Raw genomic sequence first — 19,244 nt, 5'->3', positions numbered from 1 at the left:
GACTCATGAGTTACCACACTGGGTGACACCAACCCTAGTGAAGCCAGTGGAATTGTCTCAAACAGCAGAGGGGAGAGTAAGACAAGGGGCCACAATAGTGTCTGTAACAATGCACATTGATGGGAATGGATGGACATGATCTGAAAAGTGCAAAGAGATTGAGAACGGTTTTCTTTTTTGTAAATAATTTATTGTGAATAGTCTCAATTTTTGGAAATAAAAATATAACAGTGGGGATATGATCTGTCTTCATGTATCCAAAGATCCTCAAGGGCTAAAGCGACCCAACAAGGTAAAAGGTCATTAACCCACACCAGTGGAATTCAAAGCTGAGCAGAGCTGCAGAAGTGACAAGCCTTTCCCTCCCGTTTCTTTCACCTGCAGTCAGCCCTCTGGAAGTTTGCATCGCTCTTTGTCAACGAGTTCGTTTCCTTGGCAACATTTTGCGTGCTTGGTTGTCGGGCGGGGGATCGAGCGCTGGAGCCGGGGTGCTGGGCGGCGCGATGCCCTGGGCGCACAAGGTGACCATTCGCCACGGTCCGTATGAATCATGCGGAGTGATCGAGCACAGAACCACGCGGCTGCTGGGGCTCCAGAGTAAGTGAAACAGCCCCACAACACCATCGGAACATGTATCTGTTTGCATTCCTTCCTTCCTTCCATTCATTCATTCATTCCTTCCTTCCTTCCTTCCTTCCTTCCCTCCTTCCCTCCCTCCTTCCTTCCTTCCCTTCCTTCCCTCCCTCCCTTCCTCCCTCCTTCCTTCCCTTCCCTCCTTCCTTCCCTCCCTCCCTTCTTCCCTCCTTCCTTCCTTCCCTCCTTCCCTCCCTCCTTCCTTCCTTCCCTCCCTCCTTCCTTCCTTCCCTTCCTTCCCTCCCTCCCTCCCTCCTTCCTTCCTTCCTTCCTTCCTTCCTTCCTTCCTTCCTTCCTTCCTTCCTTCCATTCCTTCCTTCCTTCCCTCCCTCCCTCCCTCCTTCCTTCCCTCCTCCTTCCCTCCCCGCTGGGAAGCAGGGTGGTCCTCAATCTTTTTTTTCCCACTCGCATACCACTTTCATCATCCCTTACTCACCACAGAGCACCTCTGGTATAGGATGCCATAGGTACTCTGTGATGAGTAAAGGATTACTCAAGATGGAAGGAGTGGGGGGGAAAGGTTGAGAACCATTCTTAAAACACAGAAATGCTGGCAGAACTCAGCAGGTCTCACCATGCGGAAGCTGGACCCCTTATAATAAATATTTGATTGATTGAGGGGTAGAAGGATGTGGAGAAATGGGATAGAGGAGGAGCCAGCAAAGATTAGCCAAGACGGTGGGGCAGACTTGAACGGCCTGTTCCTGCTCCCATTTTCTTGTGATTTATCTGTCCTTTATTCACAAATTTCTTCTGAATCCCAAATTATATTGGACAACAATTTTAAATAAAGGTTGGCTTCCTGAAAATAAATTAGGGATTGTGATAGACAACTTCAAGATGAAGACAAAGATAAATTCAGATTCGCTGTATCACATAGGAAGTTGGAGAAACATTCAATTAACTCTGATTGAACTTAGCATCTTTAATCGCATCCTGACGCTGACACTGATCTAAAAAGGCTTTGGTGATGATTTTCGTTTGTGCTCAGAATTTGATGCCTCTCGGGTCAGTGTCGTACAATAGTCGGCCAGCATTGATGGATTCCAGTTCCACTGGTATCACTTTTCAATGGTCGCAATGACCTGGTGAAACCAGTCACTGACTGCACCAAGATCAGCGGGGAAGACGTCCAAGTGTGAATATAGAAAAGTCATTTTCAAAGACATGTTGGACTTCATAGTTCTGTATGCTTGACTTAAAACAGGTCAGGAAAATCACAAAAATAGGTAATAGCTAAAAAACGGTATGTGATCGGAACATTTTAAGATGATTTTCCTGATTAGCAGTTCAAATCCATAAAATATACCCCAAAAATGTTCAGGAAGCAAAATCTTCTCTATTCTTCTGAAAAAAATACCCTTCTTTTCAGATTTAAGTTGGTTCTTTATCTGTTTTCCTTGACTCTTTAAATAGATCCTCCTCTCTGACTTTGCCGAACATCGGTTCACAGTATGTTCAAAGCATGCGTCCTAGCTCATACGCATGACCAGATGCACATACACTCATGCATGGTCAATTTACTAAATTGTTTATAGTCACACATACAGAGATCCAATGAAAGACTTCACTTTGAGTGGCTCAGCACAAGTTGTCCCCTCCTGCGGCAGATTGGATTTTCACCAAAAAAAGTTCACAACAGATAACAAGATTAAATATTATAATGGCAGTATTTAATCTTCATGCAACAGGCAAATCAAATTTAAAATTTAAATCAAAAATATAAGTGGCTTCCTGATGGAATTTCCCCACAACGTCCCACGACGTTAAAATAATTTGATAACTCTGCAGGTGGAAAGCAGCTTTTGACAGATTCTGTGCTGTGTCCAGTGGCAGAAAAGTCAGGAATCAGACTATACCATTGAATATAGCATCTTCTGGATTAATCGCATCCCCACTTTGATCCGACAAAGAGTTTGTAGTGACTGCTAAATAGACTTTACGTAAACCATTAAAAGAACACACACACACACACACACACACACACACACACACACACACACACACACACACACACACACACACACACACACACACACACACACACACACACACACACACACACACACACACACCAGTTCATCAGTGCAAAAAAAAATGGCACCGACATTTTATTCTTCTCCAGAGACCCCGCACATGTGAGTAAACTCCTCTCCATTCCGCCCCACGCATGCGCGTTACATTTCTCGTGCATCACCCCGGATGAGTCATCATCAGCCATTAGCTCGCGCACGCGCGGTGACCGGCTCTCCTCTAGGCCCGTGTAAGCACCTGACAGTGACAAGTTTCAGCTCAAACCATCAGAATTGCCAGGGGTGGTGGTGGAGGCTTGAACAATAGGGACATTTAAGAGACTCTTAGACAGGCACGTGGATGAAAGAAAAATGTAGGGTTATGAGGCAGCGAGGGTTTTGTTTTTTTGGTAGTTATCATATATACTACCAAAATAGTATGGTCGCACCATGTAACGGTTGACCCACTATTTTTGGCCCTGGCTGCCTGCCCGCCGCCCGCCGGAGCTCTCGACACCCTGCTTAGGCTCTAGCCACCTGCCCATCCAAGCTCCTGACGTCCCAACCATTGACCCTCACTTAGGTCCTGGAAGCCCCGACTATGGACTCTCACTTCGGCTCTGACCATGCTCCCATCTGAGTACCCAACCCCTCAAACGTAGACTTACCACCCAGCCGCCTGCCTACCCATCAGAGCTCCCAGCACCCCAAATGACACAAGTACTTACCACAATCCAAAGTAGGATGTGTGTATTAGTCGACCCCCCCCTAAATTTCACCTTAAAAATTGGTCCACAAAATTTGAATATTACACAAGTATATATGGGTCAGCACAACGTCTTGGGCCAAAGGGACTGTGTACAGTGCAGTCATGTCCTATGTTACATGAAGGTTAAATATTGCCATAGGACATGACTGCACTTGAGTTCCTCCAGCCTCTGTCTCCTCCTGTGTGACCCCACTTCCTCTCTTTGGCAGGCATGAAAGTTGCCATGGCAGTATCTAGAAGGGCAGGGGGTTAGGTTTCCACTGGTAATCTGTATAATAGTCACGCCCCTTGAATTGGAACAACTAAAACAGATTATCTGGACATTTCTCAGAAGACTGTGTTTCGTAGGTAAATTGAATGCCAGTTTTCCTTCATTGTAATAGTCATTACTTGGAATAAAGCATTTTGGATATCCTGCAAGGAACATGATAGATGAATGCAATTCTTTTTTTACCTCGAGTGATCATTTATTAAAGGTGATTGGCAAAGAACCAGAGAGGAAATGAGGAAACATCTTATGCACAATATAATTCTGTGAAATTGGTTGCACTGCCAAAAAATGTGCTTTCTTTGAGGAGATTATATGTTATCATTTTGAACAGAGCAGGCCATTTGTTTGAAGGTTAAACTCAGCAGATCACAGAGCATTCCATAGGAGGTCATCGGTCGCCAATATTTCTGGCCTGAGCCCTTAGTCAGGATTCCTGATGAAAGGCTCTGGCCTGGAACGTTGGTTACCTTTTTACTTCCGATAGGTGCTTTGTGACCTGAGTTTAAATGTTTTTTTATAAATTTTACGTTTGGACCTAGAGCACGGTAACAGGCCATTTCTGCCCACGGCCCCCGACACCCAGTTGCACCCAATTGACCTACAACCTCTGGTATGTATTGAAGGGTGGGAGGAAACAGGAGCACCCGGAGGAAACCCACACAGCATGTACAAACTCCTCATGGACAGCACGGGATTCAAACCCTGGGTCTGATCGCTGGCGCTGTGAAGATGTTGCACTAACTGCTACACTAAACATGCCTCCCCAAACTCTCCAACACTTTTGGGTATTGCACTACCCCCAGCATCTGCAGATTTTCTTATTTGAAAGTTAAAGTTCACAGAAAGGAGAAGGAACAGGGGAATGGAATTAATAGACAAGTCTTTGGATGATCCGGTCAATGTTCATCTGCATTACCATATATACTCTTGTAATAGTTGGCACCATGCAAAAGTTGACCGCCTCCGCTGTCTGCCAACCAGACCTCCCAACACCCCGGACAAATTCTCTCCCAGGCCCCAGCTGCTCACCCATCCAAGCTCCTGATGCCCCCAAACACAGATTTACCACCTGGTCCTGGCCATCCAAACTTCTAACGTCTTGAACGACGCAGGCACTTACCACAGTCAAAAGTAGTATCCGTGTAAAAGTCCCCCCAAATTTGACCCGAAAATTGGTCCCAGAATTCAACTATGACACGAGTATATTTGAAAATATCAGATCATGGAATCTTCTAAATCTTGGTCAAATTCCAACTTGAGATAATGATTTTGAGTTCCTCTGTAAGAGAGTGCTGACGTGCTTAGATGTTAGGAGACTTAGATGTTCAATCAAGAAATTACAAGTCATCCAGGGATATAATAATTACAGTAAAATCCATTATCCGGAATTCAAGCAACCAGTAGCCTCAAGTATCCGGCAAAAAAAAATGTAGAAAATAAATAGGTAAAAAATATGGAAGTTTAAAATTGGCGCTCCTTGCCATTACACAGCACACATTCTCAAGTAACCGGAAAATTCACTGATCTGGCATCTACCAATCCCCATAGGTGGTGAATACTGGGGTTTTTACTGTATAATGTTGCTGTAACCCACTCACAATCCACAAGTTCAATATCAAATCAAACCTAAAATTGCTGCAATAAATTTGGGGGGGTGGGGGTGAAACGGTAACTAAGTTCTGAAGTGACTCAAACAAAATGAATTGTTTGATGTCATATGTACCAAGAAACAATACAAAATAAAACAAGAGTGCAGAATATAGTGTTTCAGAGAGAAAAAAATTTCAATTAAAATAGTGCAAAAGCATGAACATTATATTCAAGCTTCTGATGACAGTGGGAAAGCCTCCAATAACTCCTTAGAGCAGTGGTTCTCAACCTTTTTCACTTGAAGGCCCACCTGGCTTCCAGACTAACGTGCCATGGCCCACTAGTGGCAATGACTGAGCAATATTTTCAATAGTATCAATGTTTATTGGCATAACAGATATGACTGTCGGGCTTTCATGAATAGTATTTGTCTCAAAAACGAGTCTATTTCCAAAAGCTGAAAAGGGCGATATCTAAAACACGAGTAATTTCCGGAGGAAATTAATATCCAAAACATGGTTAAGCACATTAAATAACATAAGAAAACATTTATTTTATTGTGATTTATGAAGGGTTTTTTCTCCAAATAATTACCATACACAAATATTGTTATTATGTTTAATTTATTTTATAGTGTCAGGAGGTTTCCTTGAATGTTTAAAGTTATTCATTTGCTCTCAATAGCCAAGTAAACTTGTAACATATCCTATAGTCATTCAATCCCGTGTAAAGTAAATTTTCATTGAAAACTTATGCAAAAATAATTTATATCCAATTTTAGAGGAGATATATATATCATGTGTCTTACCTCTCGAATCTTGACTGGTGAAACAGTAAGAAGACAGAATATACATACTTCTGAATCTGTTTTCTGTGGAGGTCTGATTGGAACTGTGACTGAGTGCTGAGCACTGTCACTTTTATTGAGAGACAGCCAGATAACCTCACTGACCACAGTGGCAGATTGCTCGCCACCCCACCCAAGGTCACCTGGGAGGACTGAGTCATGACTTCATGGGTTGGGAAGTCTCCGTGGCCCACACTGAAACACGCTCTCGCTCACCAGTGGGCCATGGTCCGCTAGTTGGGAATCGATGACTAGGAGTTTTTTAAAAATTTGACATACAAGATTGTAACAGCCCAATTCAGCTCTATAGGTCCGTGCCACACAAATCACACCCCATTAACCTACGCCCAGGTACGTTTTCAATGGTGTTTTACTGCCAGCGACTGGGATGGGGGTTGAATCCAATACTGTCTGCAAGGAGTTTGTAAGTTCTCCCTGTGCCTGTGTGGGTTTTCCCTGGGGGCTCTGTTTTCATCCCACTCTTCAAAATTCACTGGTTGTTGTATGCCAATTGGGAGGCATGGGTTGAAAGGGTCTGTTACCATGCTTTATGTCTAAATTTAAGTTTACATTCAAAATTTAAAATTTAAATTTAACATTTAAAAATCTAAAATCTAATTTTAAATTTTAAATTCATGCCAGATTACATTGGGCAGAGATTCAGAAACCTTATTCACTTCAGCAGAGAGGAACAGTCAGTATTATGTAATAAAGATTTTCTTGAATTAATCAGTTTAAAGGCATTAAAGTTGTTGATGATATTACGAACTAACAACCCTTTTAAATTTTGTTTGGGACTAAAGGGTTTTGTTAGCACTAACTAATGGCAAACAATGGCAAATTCAAACTAATAGTTTTTATTAAACTATTAATGACATAACATTTCTTACTTATCTCTAAACCTAACTCTAAATTTAACCCTACTATGTGCAAATGTAAATGTGTGTTTGTAATGAGGTCCCACTCTGAAAATTCAATTTTAGTCTTGCTTGAAGGTCTTAAATTTTCAGTTCAGAAATAATTATAAAGCACTTTTAAACATCATCTCTCAGGCCCCTTCAAACTCACAATTCTTTCGATGAGTTGTCCTTGAGATATATTCTTCAAGCAGAAGTGACCATCTTCTGAGCCACCAATGTACCTCCTGTGAAAATGCAATACAAATCCTGTCTTCCCAGGATCGAATCTTCTTTTGAATTAAGACTTTTCCAAACGATAAGACTGTCCTCTTTACCTTGAAGAGACAGTTAGAAGTAGCTTCTCTTTTGAAATCTACTTATTCTGTGTCCCCCTTTTCTTAGAGCAGCACCTATTCTGGCTACTGTAATCCAACCCGGATCTTCCACAAGGTTCCAACTCCTGCATGTGTCACAGGGTTTGGACTTCTGAAAACTGATCCAAGAATGTCTGAATTCGATAATATATTTCTTCAAATCATGTGCCAGTTACATCATCAATGAGGTCACTTCCAATTCTTGGAAACCACATGACTATCAGTTTCTTTTCTGAGAAACTTCGTGGCTTTTTCCAAACCACTTCATATTCATACCAACCTCATCTCTGTTCAAGAGGCTTAAGTAGTTTGGTTTAAAAACAGATGGTTTCCTTCAGTAGTTCTTATTAAGTACTTAGATATTTCTGTTTTTAATAAGACAAAAACTCCATTGTTCTTGAATAATTAAGACCCACCAGATCCATTAGCTCTGTCTTTCTAGATGCTGCGACTTCAAGAATGAACTCTCTTCTCTGAGTACAAAGGTCTTCAGTATCTTACAGTGACTTGTGTGCATAACCCTGTAACCAACCCACAAATAACCTGACATATTTATAAGAAACATAGTTTAATATTAGCCTAAATATTAATACAGATACATTGCAATGATGATGAGGGTTTACTGACTGACAAATTTTAGGAGACAGATAAGTTCAATAAATAACTGGAACAATCTTCTTTTGAAGCAATGCTTGGAGCTGATGGTCACCATTGTGTCCTAGAGCAATCTCTCGACTGGAACATCGTAGAACTTGTGGTGAATGGAGTGATTGTCTTCACATGTAACATAACAGAACTTGATTTTGGTAAGCAATTCTAGAAATTATTCTGGTGCCAACACAAATATAGTCATGACATTTTCCATGTCAAGTTTATGGTCATCTGATTGCACAAGTACAAGCCAACAAAACAGCGTTCTCTGGTTCTCAGTGCAAAACATGCAGACACACAAGCAGACATAAAATGCATACAGCCAAACAATACAGATGCAGGACAAGTATTCATACACACAAATAAATAAGTAAATATTGTTTCAAATATATGAGTCTCGGATGGTTATTGTAAACTCACTGCCCGTGGGAAGAAGCTGTTCCTCAGCCTGGTGGCGCTGGCTCTGATACTCCTGTATTTCTTACCCAATAGGAGCAGCTGAAAGATGCTGTGTGCAAGCTGGTAAGGGTCCTCAATGATTTAGCGTGCCCTCTTCAGACAACAACCCTGGTAGTTCACAACAATGGGGGAGAGGGAGGAGATGAGCAATATTAAGTGCTGAGATACCGCAAATTATAGGCCACTGAATAATGCTGGTCTGCATCCTCGAAGAGTCCCAGAGGCCAATCTGACTTCACTTCATATGATACAAGGAAATCAATCTGAAACAAACTCAATCAGAGACTCATTTAAGGGCTCTTACTTTGCACATTATTATTATTGACTTTTTTTCTCTATCTATCAGTTTGTTCACATTTCTTCCTTTGTTTACATTTAGAACATAGAACATTACAGTAGGGTAAAAGGCCTTCAGCCCTCCATGTTCTGTTGACCTATACCTACCAAAATCTAAAAAACTAAGTTCTTCCTACCTCGTAAGCCTTTATTTTTCATCCATCTCCATGTCTGTCTAAGAGTCTCTTAAATGCTCCAAATGTTCCAGCCTCCATCACCACCCCTAGCAATGCATTCCAGGCACCCACAACTCTGTGCAAAAAACCTACCCCTGATGTCTCCTCTAAACTTTCCTCCTTTCTCTCTTTTCTATACCTATCTTTTCTTGAGAGCAGACAGTTTTTTTGCACGACCAATAAGTGGTAATTCTGCCTCGTCCTAATGAGAAAAGAATTTCAGGGTTGTATGTGATGTCATGTATGTACTCTCACAATAAATCTGATCTTTGAGAGTGCAGGATGCTGGAAAGGGGATCAGATAATTAGCTCTGATCTAACCAAGCTGTTCCAGACCAGTTACAATACAGACAGTGGGGAAAATTTCAAAGGTATGTCTTATTCAGAAAATACAGGACCAATCTATTTGGTTAATCACAGCTCAATCATTAGGAAGTGTATGAAGATGTCATCAATAGTGATAGAATGTGGCAATAACACCGGACAACAATTTTTTTCAAAAGGTTTGCTTCCTGAAACAATCATGGGGATTAAGATCAACAAGTTCAAGCTGAACACAAAGATAATTTCAGATTTGCTGTATCACATAGGAAGTTGGAGAAACATTAAATGAATTTTTATTGAATTTACCAAGTTTAATCGCATCATGGTGCTAAAAATGTTTTGACGCTGATTTTCATTTGTACTTAGCATCTGATGCCTCTCATGTCAGTGCCCAACAATGGTTGGCCAGCATTGATGGATTTCAGTTGCCCTGATACTGCTTTTTCATGGTCACGATGTCCTGGTGAAACCTTTCACTGTTTTCATTACTGACTGCACAAAGATCAGCAGGGAAGAAGTTCAAGTGCTGCAGAGAATGAATTTTCATTTACATATTGCTCATCATGGTTTTGTTTGCTTGAAGTAGACTTAAAATATGACAGGAAATCACAAAAATAGATTACATCTAAAAACGTTACGTCTTAGGAAAATCTTAAGGAGAATTTCCTGTTTATCTGCCCAAAATCCATCAAATACACCCAAAAGGGTTCAGGAAGAAAAATCTTCGTTGTCCAGTGTAATTTCTCTCAAAAAGCCTGAGCCATTCTTGAAAAAGCGGTCAAGTCCATGGACATCCCTTCCACCACTCTAGGCATTTGTTCACTCCACACTGTGATTGCCAACGTACCTTCTGTATATAACCTTAGTGGCATTTATTTACGGAGACCACTCCAACAGCACTTTCCACACCCAGTCTCTACCACCAACAAGGACAAGGACAGCAAGTGGACGAAAGCAGCATCACCACAGGTTCTGCTCGAAGTCCCGTACAGCACAGTGGGGGGATCCTTCATCAAAGGGATTGTGTGGTTCAAGATGGCAACTCACCACCGGCATTTCATGGGCAAGATGGGATTGGCAATGAATGCCGTCCTTGGAAGTGTTGGCCAACTCTGGAAAATGAATCAGTTTAATCTTTATTCCTCTTTCCATTTCTCTGCCGAAATAGCATTTAATGAGTTTAAACTTTCTAAAGTGATGTTCAATTTAAACAATCACACCACTTTTTGCTGTTATGCAGTCTAACCATGCATTTTTTTAAATTATATTCTTATACATTCACACATACAGCACAGTAATAGGGCCCTTTCAGCCCATGACCCCATGCCACCCAATTGACTGACAACCTGGTACAGTTTGAAGGGTGGGAGGAATCTGGAGCCCCGGGGAAAACCCACGCAGACATGGAGAGAACATGCACACTCCTTACAGCGAGTATGGGATTGGAACCCTGGTTGCTGGCGCTGTAACAGCATTGTGCTAACTAACCATGTCGCCCAAATGGGTTATTTTATTTTGTCCCTTACATATTATACCTATTGGTCCATGATTCAGAATGATGAAACATAGTGCTTTGTCTTTGAAGGAGTGATTACATTTAGAGCAACAATTTGAACAACTTGACACCCCAGATTCCAACCAATGCCAAAGATGTTTTATTAGATTCCCAAACTAGGTTTATAATTGTGCATGCTAATCCTCTCCGAGGATCTTACTGCCTCTCGATCTTGATGTAACAATCGAATCCGCAGCCCTCTAATGAAACACTGGCTGACTATGGAAAGACTGATTGTTTTTTTTTTGACGATGCAATGCTCTAACAATGTTTGGGGCGGTAAATATGTTTGAGAAAAAGATTAAAGAGATTCACAGTCATCGGTTCACCGGATAATTTGAATTTTGATGAATCTGGTCTCTCCCATCTGCTATATCTACTCTGGTGTCTCCTCGTGGGACTAACAGGAGCATCTGTTATTGAATATCTTCCCTTGTATAGGGGGAAAAAATGAGTCTTAATATGGGTATAAATCTGAGAGTTATTTATTTGGAGCATTTACAAAAAAACCTGACATCTCTTCCTTTCTTCCTTCTTTGGTCTGGATAAGCAGGGTTTGATTAGGAACAGTCAACATGGAGGGTTACAGGTTGAGTGTAGGTCAGTGAGGTTAGGTGGGAAAAAGTGTACAGTGGCCTGTTTCTGTACTGTAATTGTTATATGGTTATATATAGGGACGGCTGCTGGAATGAAGACTAGTTATCACACAGAAGACAGAAATTCAGCTTAAGATCTATCAGGTGGAAATAGTGAAGTTGGTGGCCCATTATTTATATTACACAAATTTATTGTCAGAATATGTACATGACATCACGTACAACCCTGAGATTATTTTTCCTGCAGGCGAGGCAGGACATAACTGCACACAACATACACATGTAAACAAACAAAGGAATGTAAACAAGACAACTGTGAAATACAGAGAGGAAAAAACAATAAAGTGCAAAGTACGAGTCCTTAAATGAGCTCTTGATTGAGTTTGTTGTTGGGGAGTCTGATGGTGGAGGGGTAGCAGCTGTTCCTGAACCTGGTGGTGCAAGTCTTGTGACACCTATACTTCTTTCCTGATGGTAGCAGAGAGAACAGAGCGTGTGGTGGGTGGTGTGGATCCTCGATGATTGCTGCTGCTTTCTGACAGCAGCGTTCCCTGTAGATGTTCTCGATAGTGGGGTGGGTTTTACCCGTGATGTCCTGGGCTGTGTCCACTACCTTTTCCTGAGCTTTATGCTCAGGGGTATTGGTGTCCCATACCAGACTGTGATGGAGCTGGTCAGCACACTCTCCACAACACCTCTGAAGAAATTTGCCAGGGTTTCTGATGTCATACTAAATCTCCGCAAACTCCTGAGGAAGTAGAGGAGCTGACGTGCTTTCTTCATGATGCCATTAGTGTGTTGGATACAGGAAACATTCTCTGAGATAGTGACTCCCAAGAACTTAAATTTGCTCACTCTCTCCACCTCTGATCCCCCAATGATCACTGGACATTCACCTCTGGTTTTCCCTTCAAGAAGTCCACAATCAGTTCCTTGGTTTTGGCCTGGAGGATGAGGCAGAGAGTAAGGAACCCCAATTTACTGATGACTCCAAAATAGGTGTGAGGTTATGTTTGAAAGATGACGGTTTGGACCCTGTCAGAGTGTATTGGAAAATTGAGTGAGCAGACAAAAACCTGTCAAATTGAGTTTGAAATGGGAGAGTGTGAGATCAATCATTTCATGAGGAAGAATCAAAAAGCAGACTCTTTTTTAAGAAGGGAAAGATTGCATATGAGTGATATGCAAAAGGTGTGTAGACATTCTTATGCATGAAATGCAAAGAGTTACCTGGAACGTTTATACGGGTGTCCCCGGGTTATGAACGAGATCCATCCTACGTCTATCTTTGTCAAATTGGTAGATAAGTTGGAACAGGTATATGCAGTTCTTATTAAGAGACAGTTTAGTCAAATGTTTGTCTTAGTACTGTAAAAAAAATTAAAGAAACAGTCTTAAAACAGTTTAGATAGAAAACAATTTTAAAAAATCATGTTTAAAAGTTAAAAATTTCTCTCGTTCCATTAATGCATAACAGAAGGGATATTCGTGAGGTAACATTATGTACATGCGTGAATTGGGGAACAATTTGTTTGTAAATATGGGTGGTCCATAAGTTGGACGTTCGTAACCTGGGTACTCCCTGTATAGAGTTAGGAAGGCGATTGGCACATTGGCCTTTATTTCATGGGAATTGGCATTTGGAGGAGTTTAGCAATAGAGAGGTATTATTACAATTGTATGGGATGTTGATGAGGCCACACTTTGAGGGCTACACGTAGTTTTGGATTCTTTATTTTTGAAAGCATTGAATGTAGTCCCAAGGAGGTTCACCGGGCTGATTCCTGGGATCTGAGGATTGATCTGTAAAGAGTGACTGAAGAATTTGATCCAATTTCTTTAGTGTGGAGGTGAATCATGAGGGGGAGGGGTGGGGCTGATCTTTTTGCAACATATAGGGACAACATTGAGATGCTTCCATGAGAGGACATAGTTCTAAGATGAGAGGTGTGTAGGAATTTCAACTGACAGGGGGGATCAATCTTTGCCTTTCTCTACCATGGAGAGCCCTGGAGGCTGGATCACTGCAGGTCCCTAAAGAAGAAATCAAAATATTTTTTGAAAACTCAAGGAATTGAGGGCTATGGTGGAAGAGGCATTGAATGGCATGGCAGGTTTGAGGGGCCTGGTGACTACTTGTCTGCTCCTCTTTTCTTGTGCCCTTGATGGTTTGTGTGCTGTGCCCAAGTTTTTTGGAACGGTAACAACCAAACCAGGGCCCTTGTTTGATCAAACACTCAGAGTATACTTCAGATACCAGAAAGATAGCGCTTGATCTCATTCCCTTTCTTTTGAACTTGTGCCACAAGGTATGAGGATGACCTCACGGTTTATGTCTCTTTGACGCAGGCCCTACATAAGAGGTTAGATCCTCTCTCCTGTTCATCAATGGCATACATAATGTTAAAAAGTCTAAGTACTCTTTTCACTGGCAAACTATATTTCACTCACCCAAAATATTGCCAGTAACTTTTATGATGAAATTGCCTCCAAAGATTGAAAAAGTTCAAATTTATTGTCAAAAATGACATCATGTACAACCCTGAGATTCTTTTTCTGCTTATTGGTAGTGCAAACAAATACTCAAGATAAAATACATGTACAAAAGAGAGAAATATAAACAAAGAAAAATTGTAAAACTGACTGTACAGTACAGAAAATAAACACTCGTAATCGTCAAGTTCTTTGGACCAATTTTTCGGGTCAAATTTGAGAGCCGACTTTTACACCCGTCAAACCTCTGACTGTGGTAAGTCCCTGCATCGGTCAGGACGTCAGGAGCTCGGATGGCCAGGTGGTGACTCCATGTCTGGGACATTGGGAACTTGGATGGGTAGCCAGCTGGAGTGAGGGACTGCAGATGGGGTGTTTGGAGATCCTGTGGGTAGGCGGCTGGGGCAAGGATCCATGGTTGGGGTATTAGAGCTCAGATGGGTGGACGGGGAGCCAGGAGCTCTGATGAGCAGGCGGTTGGGGCCAAAAAAAGGATGAGGTCAACTTATACACGAGTCATATGAAAACACAAGATTTTAGGGCTATAAAGGGTGGGGGGGGGGGGTGTTTATTATTAATTGGTATCAATGATTACTGTACACAAGTATATACGGTATTCAATAATTTTTTTAAAACTTTATTTGTTCAAAAAACAAATAGTACATAACATATACAACAATTAACCATAAATATGAACGTTATTTTTTATATATAGAAGAAAAAAGTAAAGAAAAGAACCCCCGCCCCTCTTCAGCCAACTCTCCGAAGGAGAGCCATAAAGAAAGAAAAAGGAAAAAATATTAAAGAAAAATTAAATATACATATTACATATTAATTTTCAATGTAAATTGAAATGTAAATATTCTGAATATAACAACCACTTATTAATAAAAAAAACTATAATTATCACGTGAAACATATGTAATTTTTTCCATTATTAAACAATATTTCATCTCATTATGCCATCTATTAATATCAATCATATTTGTATCTTTCCACGTACTAGCAATACATTTTTTCGCTACAGATAAAGCTAAATATACAAAAACAAGCTGAAACTTATCTAATCCCAAACCTTTCAGAGGTTGCAAACTACCCAATAAAAATACTGTCGGATCTAAAAGTATTTTAATCTTATACAGATATTCTAAAAACAATTGAATTTTCTTCCAAAAAGATTGTATACATGACCAAACAGCATGAAAAAAGTTCCAACTGAATTACCACATCTAAAACACAAATCTGATTCATGAAAACCATACTTTTTTAATTTTTCAGGTGTTAAGTATAATTGATGTAAAAAATTATAGTTAATCATTGCATAATGTGCATTTATCAGTCTAGTTACACTATCATAACAGATATCTAACCAATCATCCTCGTAAAAAATAAAATATCCACTTCCCATTAAATTTTAGATCTATCCCAACCCTTTTTATCCATACCATCCTGTAATATTTGATACATAGATGAAATATAACCCTTCTCTGGTACCTTCAGAAGAAAAGTCTCAAATTTAGTCATTTCAGGTAAAATCATATCTCTACCAAACATATATTTTACCAAACATCGAATTTGATAATAGAGAAACAAAGAGTTCTTATTAATACCAAAACTGTCCCTCATCTGATTAAAAGATAAAAATTTACCCTCTTTAAAACAATCTCCCAAATTTTTCACACATTTAAATCTCCACTGCAATAAACTTCGATTATGTATTGAAAAAGAAATAAGTTGATTATTATACAACAGAGTCAAAGCCGATAATTCACCCCTAGAGCCTATCATTTTATTTTTCTTTATCCATAACTTCATTAGATGTTTTAGTATAGGCACATTATACTGCTGTAACAAATTAATATTCCATCTAAACAAAAATTGATCTATTTCAAATTCAGAAATATTTGCCATCTCAATTTTGGCCCAACTAGGAGGCTGTACCAAATCCATCAATGAACTAATAAATTTAAGTTGGGCTGCTTCATAATAATTTTGATAATGTGGTAAACGTAGTCCCCCTAACTCATATTTCCAAGTTAATTTATTCAAAGCTACTCTTGAAAATTTACCTCTCCATAAAAACTCCCTAACCATTTTATTCAAATCTCGAAAAAAAATTATCTAGTAAATATGGAATAGATTGAAACAAATATTGGATATGCGGAAAAATATTCATCTTAATTGTATTTATCCTACCCAATAAATTAATAGGTAAATATTTCCATTTAATCAAATCCGTTTTAATTTTTTTTATTAACAGAACATAATTTAATTTAACTGAATAATCTCCTTCACTTACCGGTAATATTTCACTTTTTTCCCAATTAACTTTATATCCAGAAAGACATCCACATTGTATTAAACACTCCTTCAAGTGCAAAAGTGCCTGAGCTGGGTTTATTAAATACACCAATACATCATTAGCAAATAAATTTTATACTCCTTGTCTAAATCTTTCATACCTTGTATCTGTGTATTTTGTCTTATCAGCTGTGCTAAAGGTTCAATCACTAACTCAAACAAAGCTGGTGATAAAGGACAACCTTGACGAGTTGATCGGGTCAATTTAAAAGGTTCCAAAATCAAACCATTCGTCAATACTCTAGCTTCCGGTTTACTATATAGACCCCTAATCCAACCAATAAAGAAAGGACCAAACTTAAATTTCTCCAAAACTTTAAACAAAAAATTCCATTCAACTCTATCAAATGCTTTTTGTGCATCTAAAGATATCACCATCAGGTGATCTGAAGATTGTTGAAATCTATTAATCAAACTAATCATGTGCAAAATATTATCTGAAGCATATCTATTCTTTATAAAACCTGTTTGATCTTTATGAATCAACTTAGGTAAAAATTTAGCCAATCTATTCGCTAATATTTGAGCTATTATTTTATAATCTACATTTAACAATGAAATTGGTCTATATGAAGATACTTTCAAAGGAACTCTATCTTTTTTTGGGATTACTGTAATTAAAGCACAGGTAATTCATGATGTTCTCCAACTTGACGTAATACATCCCCAAACACTGTAGATAAATCATCATTAAAAATTTTATAAAATTCAACCAAAAATCCATCATCACCAGGCAATTTACCGTTCGGCATTTCCATCATAGCCATTTTAATTTCTGAATCAATAAATGGTTCTTCTAACTCCTGTATATCTGCATCCCCTAATATCGGTAAATTCAACTGTGATAAAAAAAAGATCAATCGATCAGTTTCTTTTTTTCCTTCAGATGTATATAACTTTTTATAAAATGAACTAAATTCATCATTAATCTCACAAGGTTTATGTAATAAGAGAATTTGTCCAAAAGCATTAATAGTCCTCGAAATCTGTTCTTTCTTTAATTGCCACGCCAATATCTTATGTGCTTTCTCTCCCCATTCATAATACCGTTGTTTAGTCCTATTAATCACACATTCAAATTGATAAGATTGCAAAGTATTATATTCCAATTTCAACCTCGATAATTCTATTTTCTGATCTTTTGTAGCATCTTTCTGAAATTCCTTTTCTAACTCATCAATCTGTTTCTCTAATTCAAGACTCTGATTTAATCGATTCTTTTTTTATTTTAGAAGTATAACTAATTATTTGTCCTCTCAAATAGGCTTTCGTAGCATCCCATAATACAAACTTACTTTGAACAGAATTAGAATTTTCCTTAAAAAAAAATTTAATTTGTTTTTTCAAAAAATCAATAAATTCCATATTTTTTAACAACATAGGCCACTTGAGTTTTCTCAGAAGTGTCATATGTAAAATATAACAAAGAATTATCTGAAATCACCCTACTTTTATATTCCACTTGTTGTATTTTCCCTTGTAAATGAGCTGATACTAAAAAGAAGTCAATCCTTGAAAACCATTCATGTCTAGATGAATAAAAGGAGAAATCTTTTTCTGTCAGATTAAGACACCTCCAAATATCTACTAAATTAAGATCTTTCATCAACGCTTGAACCTGAACTGCCATCTTAGATTTCTTAACTTTCTTTGGAGATTTATCTAATAAAGGTTCCAAAACACAATTAAAATCACCACCAACTAAAGTATTATCATTAGCCTGACCCAAACATAAAAATGCATCTGAAATAAATATTTTATCATCTGCATTTGGGGCATAAATATTAAGTAAAGTCCAAAATTCTCTAAAAATCTTACAATTCAATTTAAGAATACATCCTGCCTTTTCTTCCTTAGTAAGAAAACTCAAATCAATGTATATAGGCCCTCCAGTAGGAGAAAAAAAAATCACAAATTAAAAGCTAACTAAAATGAAAATAAAAAAAAATAAAGAATAAAAAGAAAATCCCTCCCCCCCAAAAACACTACCGAAAGGTAGTAATCCCTAAACAAAAATTGGGTGTGGGTCACCTACCAGTAGCTGATGGGAACTTAAAGCAAATCTTTTCCTCCCCAGCCAAACAATGAATTACATCAAAATATCATAATAACAAAAAAAATAAAGTAAGAAAAAGAAAATTCTTCTTTTCATCCAAGAGATTCCAATCTCGAAGATCCCATTTCAGTAGAAGTTGGACTCTTTCCATTCCCGTTTTTCCCATTTCTGCCATTTCTTCCGTTTCCAGAACAACCAGATTTTTCTTGAGGAGACAATGGTGGACTACATCTTTGTCCTCTTATATCTGGCAATGAATCAGCAAAAATCATTGCATCACGATCATTCTCAAAAAAACCGAAATTGATATTCTCCATAAAACACCTTCAACACTGCCGGGTAGCGAAAAGTAGACTTATAAACTTTACGCCACAAAACTTCTTTAACTGGATTAAATCGACGTCGACTTTAATGACCGCTTGACTCAAATCAGGATTTAAAAAAACTCTGCTATTCTGAATTAATAACGGAGTTTGTCGTTGTCTCGCATTTTGCACTGCTAGTCGAAGTGTTGCTTCTCTGTCCAAATAATTCAAACATCGAATTGTTACCGGTCTCGGTGGTTGACCAGCTAAAGGTGTTCTTCTTAAAGCTCCATGGGCTCTTTCCAGTACCAAGCCTCCTTATACTTGTGGAATCCAGTCTTTAAAAATACGAAGAGGATCTTGTCCTTCTATACCTTCTGGCAAACCAACGATTTTCACATTATTCCTTCAACTTTGATTCTCCAAGTAGTCTATTTTCCTCTCTAACTCCTTCTCGCATTCTCCCAATTCTATAACTGATTTTTTAACCTTCAACACTTTTTCTGTGTTAGAAACCACTTGTTGTTTACAGTCCAA

The 19,244-nt window shown here is 38.9% G+C and overlaps 1 protein-coding gene across 4 annotated transcripts in view; it reads left to right on the top strand.

Moving 5' to 3' along the window:
* Positions 1-467: 467 nt before the first annotated feature.
* The window catches only part of c6h10orf53 (chromosome 6 C10orf53 homolog), a 28,387-nt gene continuing 9,610 nt past the window's right edge, over positions 468-19,244 (top strand). For 2 of the 4 annotated variants that reach the window (XM_069888213.1, XM_069888212.1), the window contains exons 1-2: positions 468-597; positions 8,082-8,201. In XM_069888213.1, the coding sequence (XP_069744314.1) occupies positions 504-597; positions 8,082-8,201 (214 nt within the window). In that variant the 5' untranslated portion in view covers positions 468-503. Of the gene's footprint in view, positions 598-8,081; positions 8,202-14,062; positions 14,242-14,700; positions 14,892-19,244 lie in introns of those variants that run through there. The other 2 variants (XR_011341006.1, XM_069888211.1) reach the window with 2 other exon arrangements.

Source organism: Narcine bancroftii, chromosome 6, assembly GCF_036971445.1.
Source record: "Narcine bancroftii isolate sNarBan1 chromosome 6, sNarBan1.hap1, whole genome shotgun sequence".
In the NCBI taxonomy this organism is placed as follows: domain Eukaryota; kingdom Metazoa; phylum Chordata; class Chondrichthyes; order Torpediniformes; family Narcinidae; genus Narcine; species Narcine bancroftii.
Note: the sequence above shows the minus strand (reverse complement) of the source record. Positions and strands in the feature narration are given on the sequence as shown.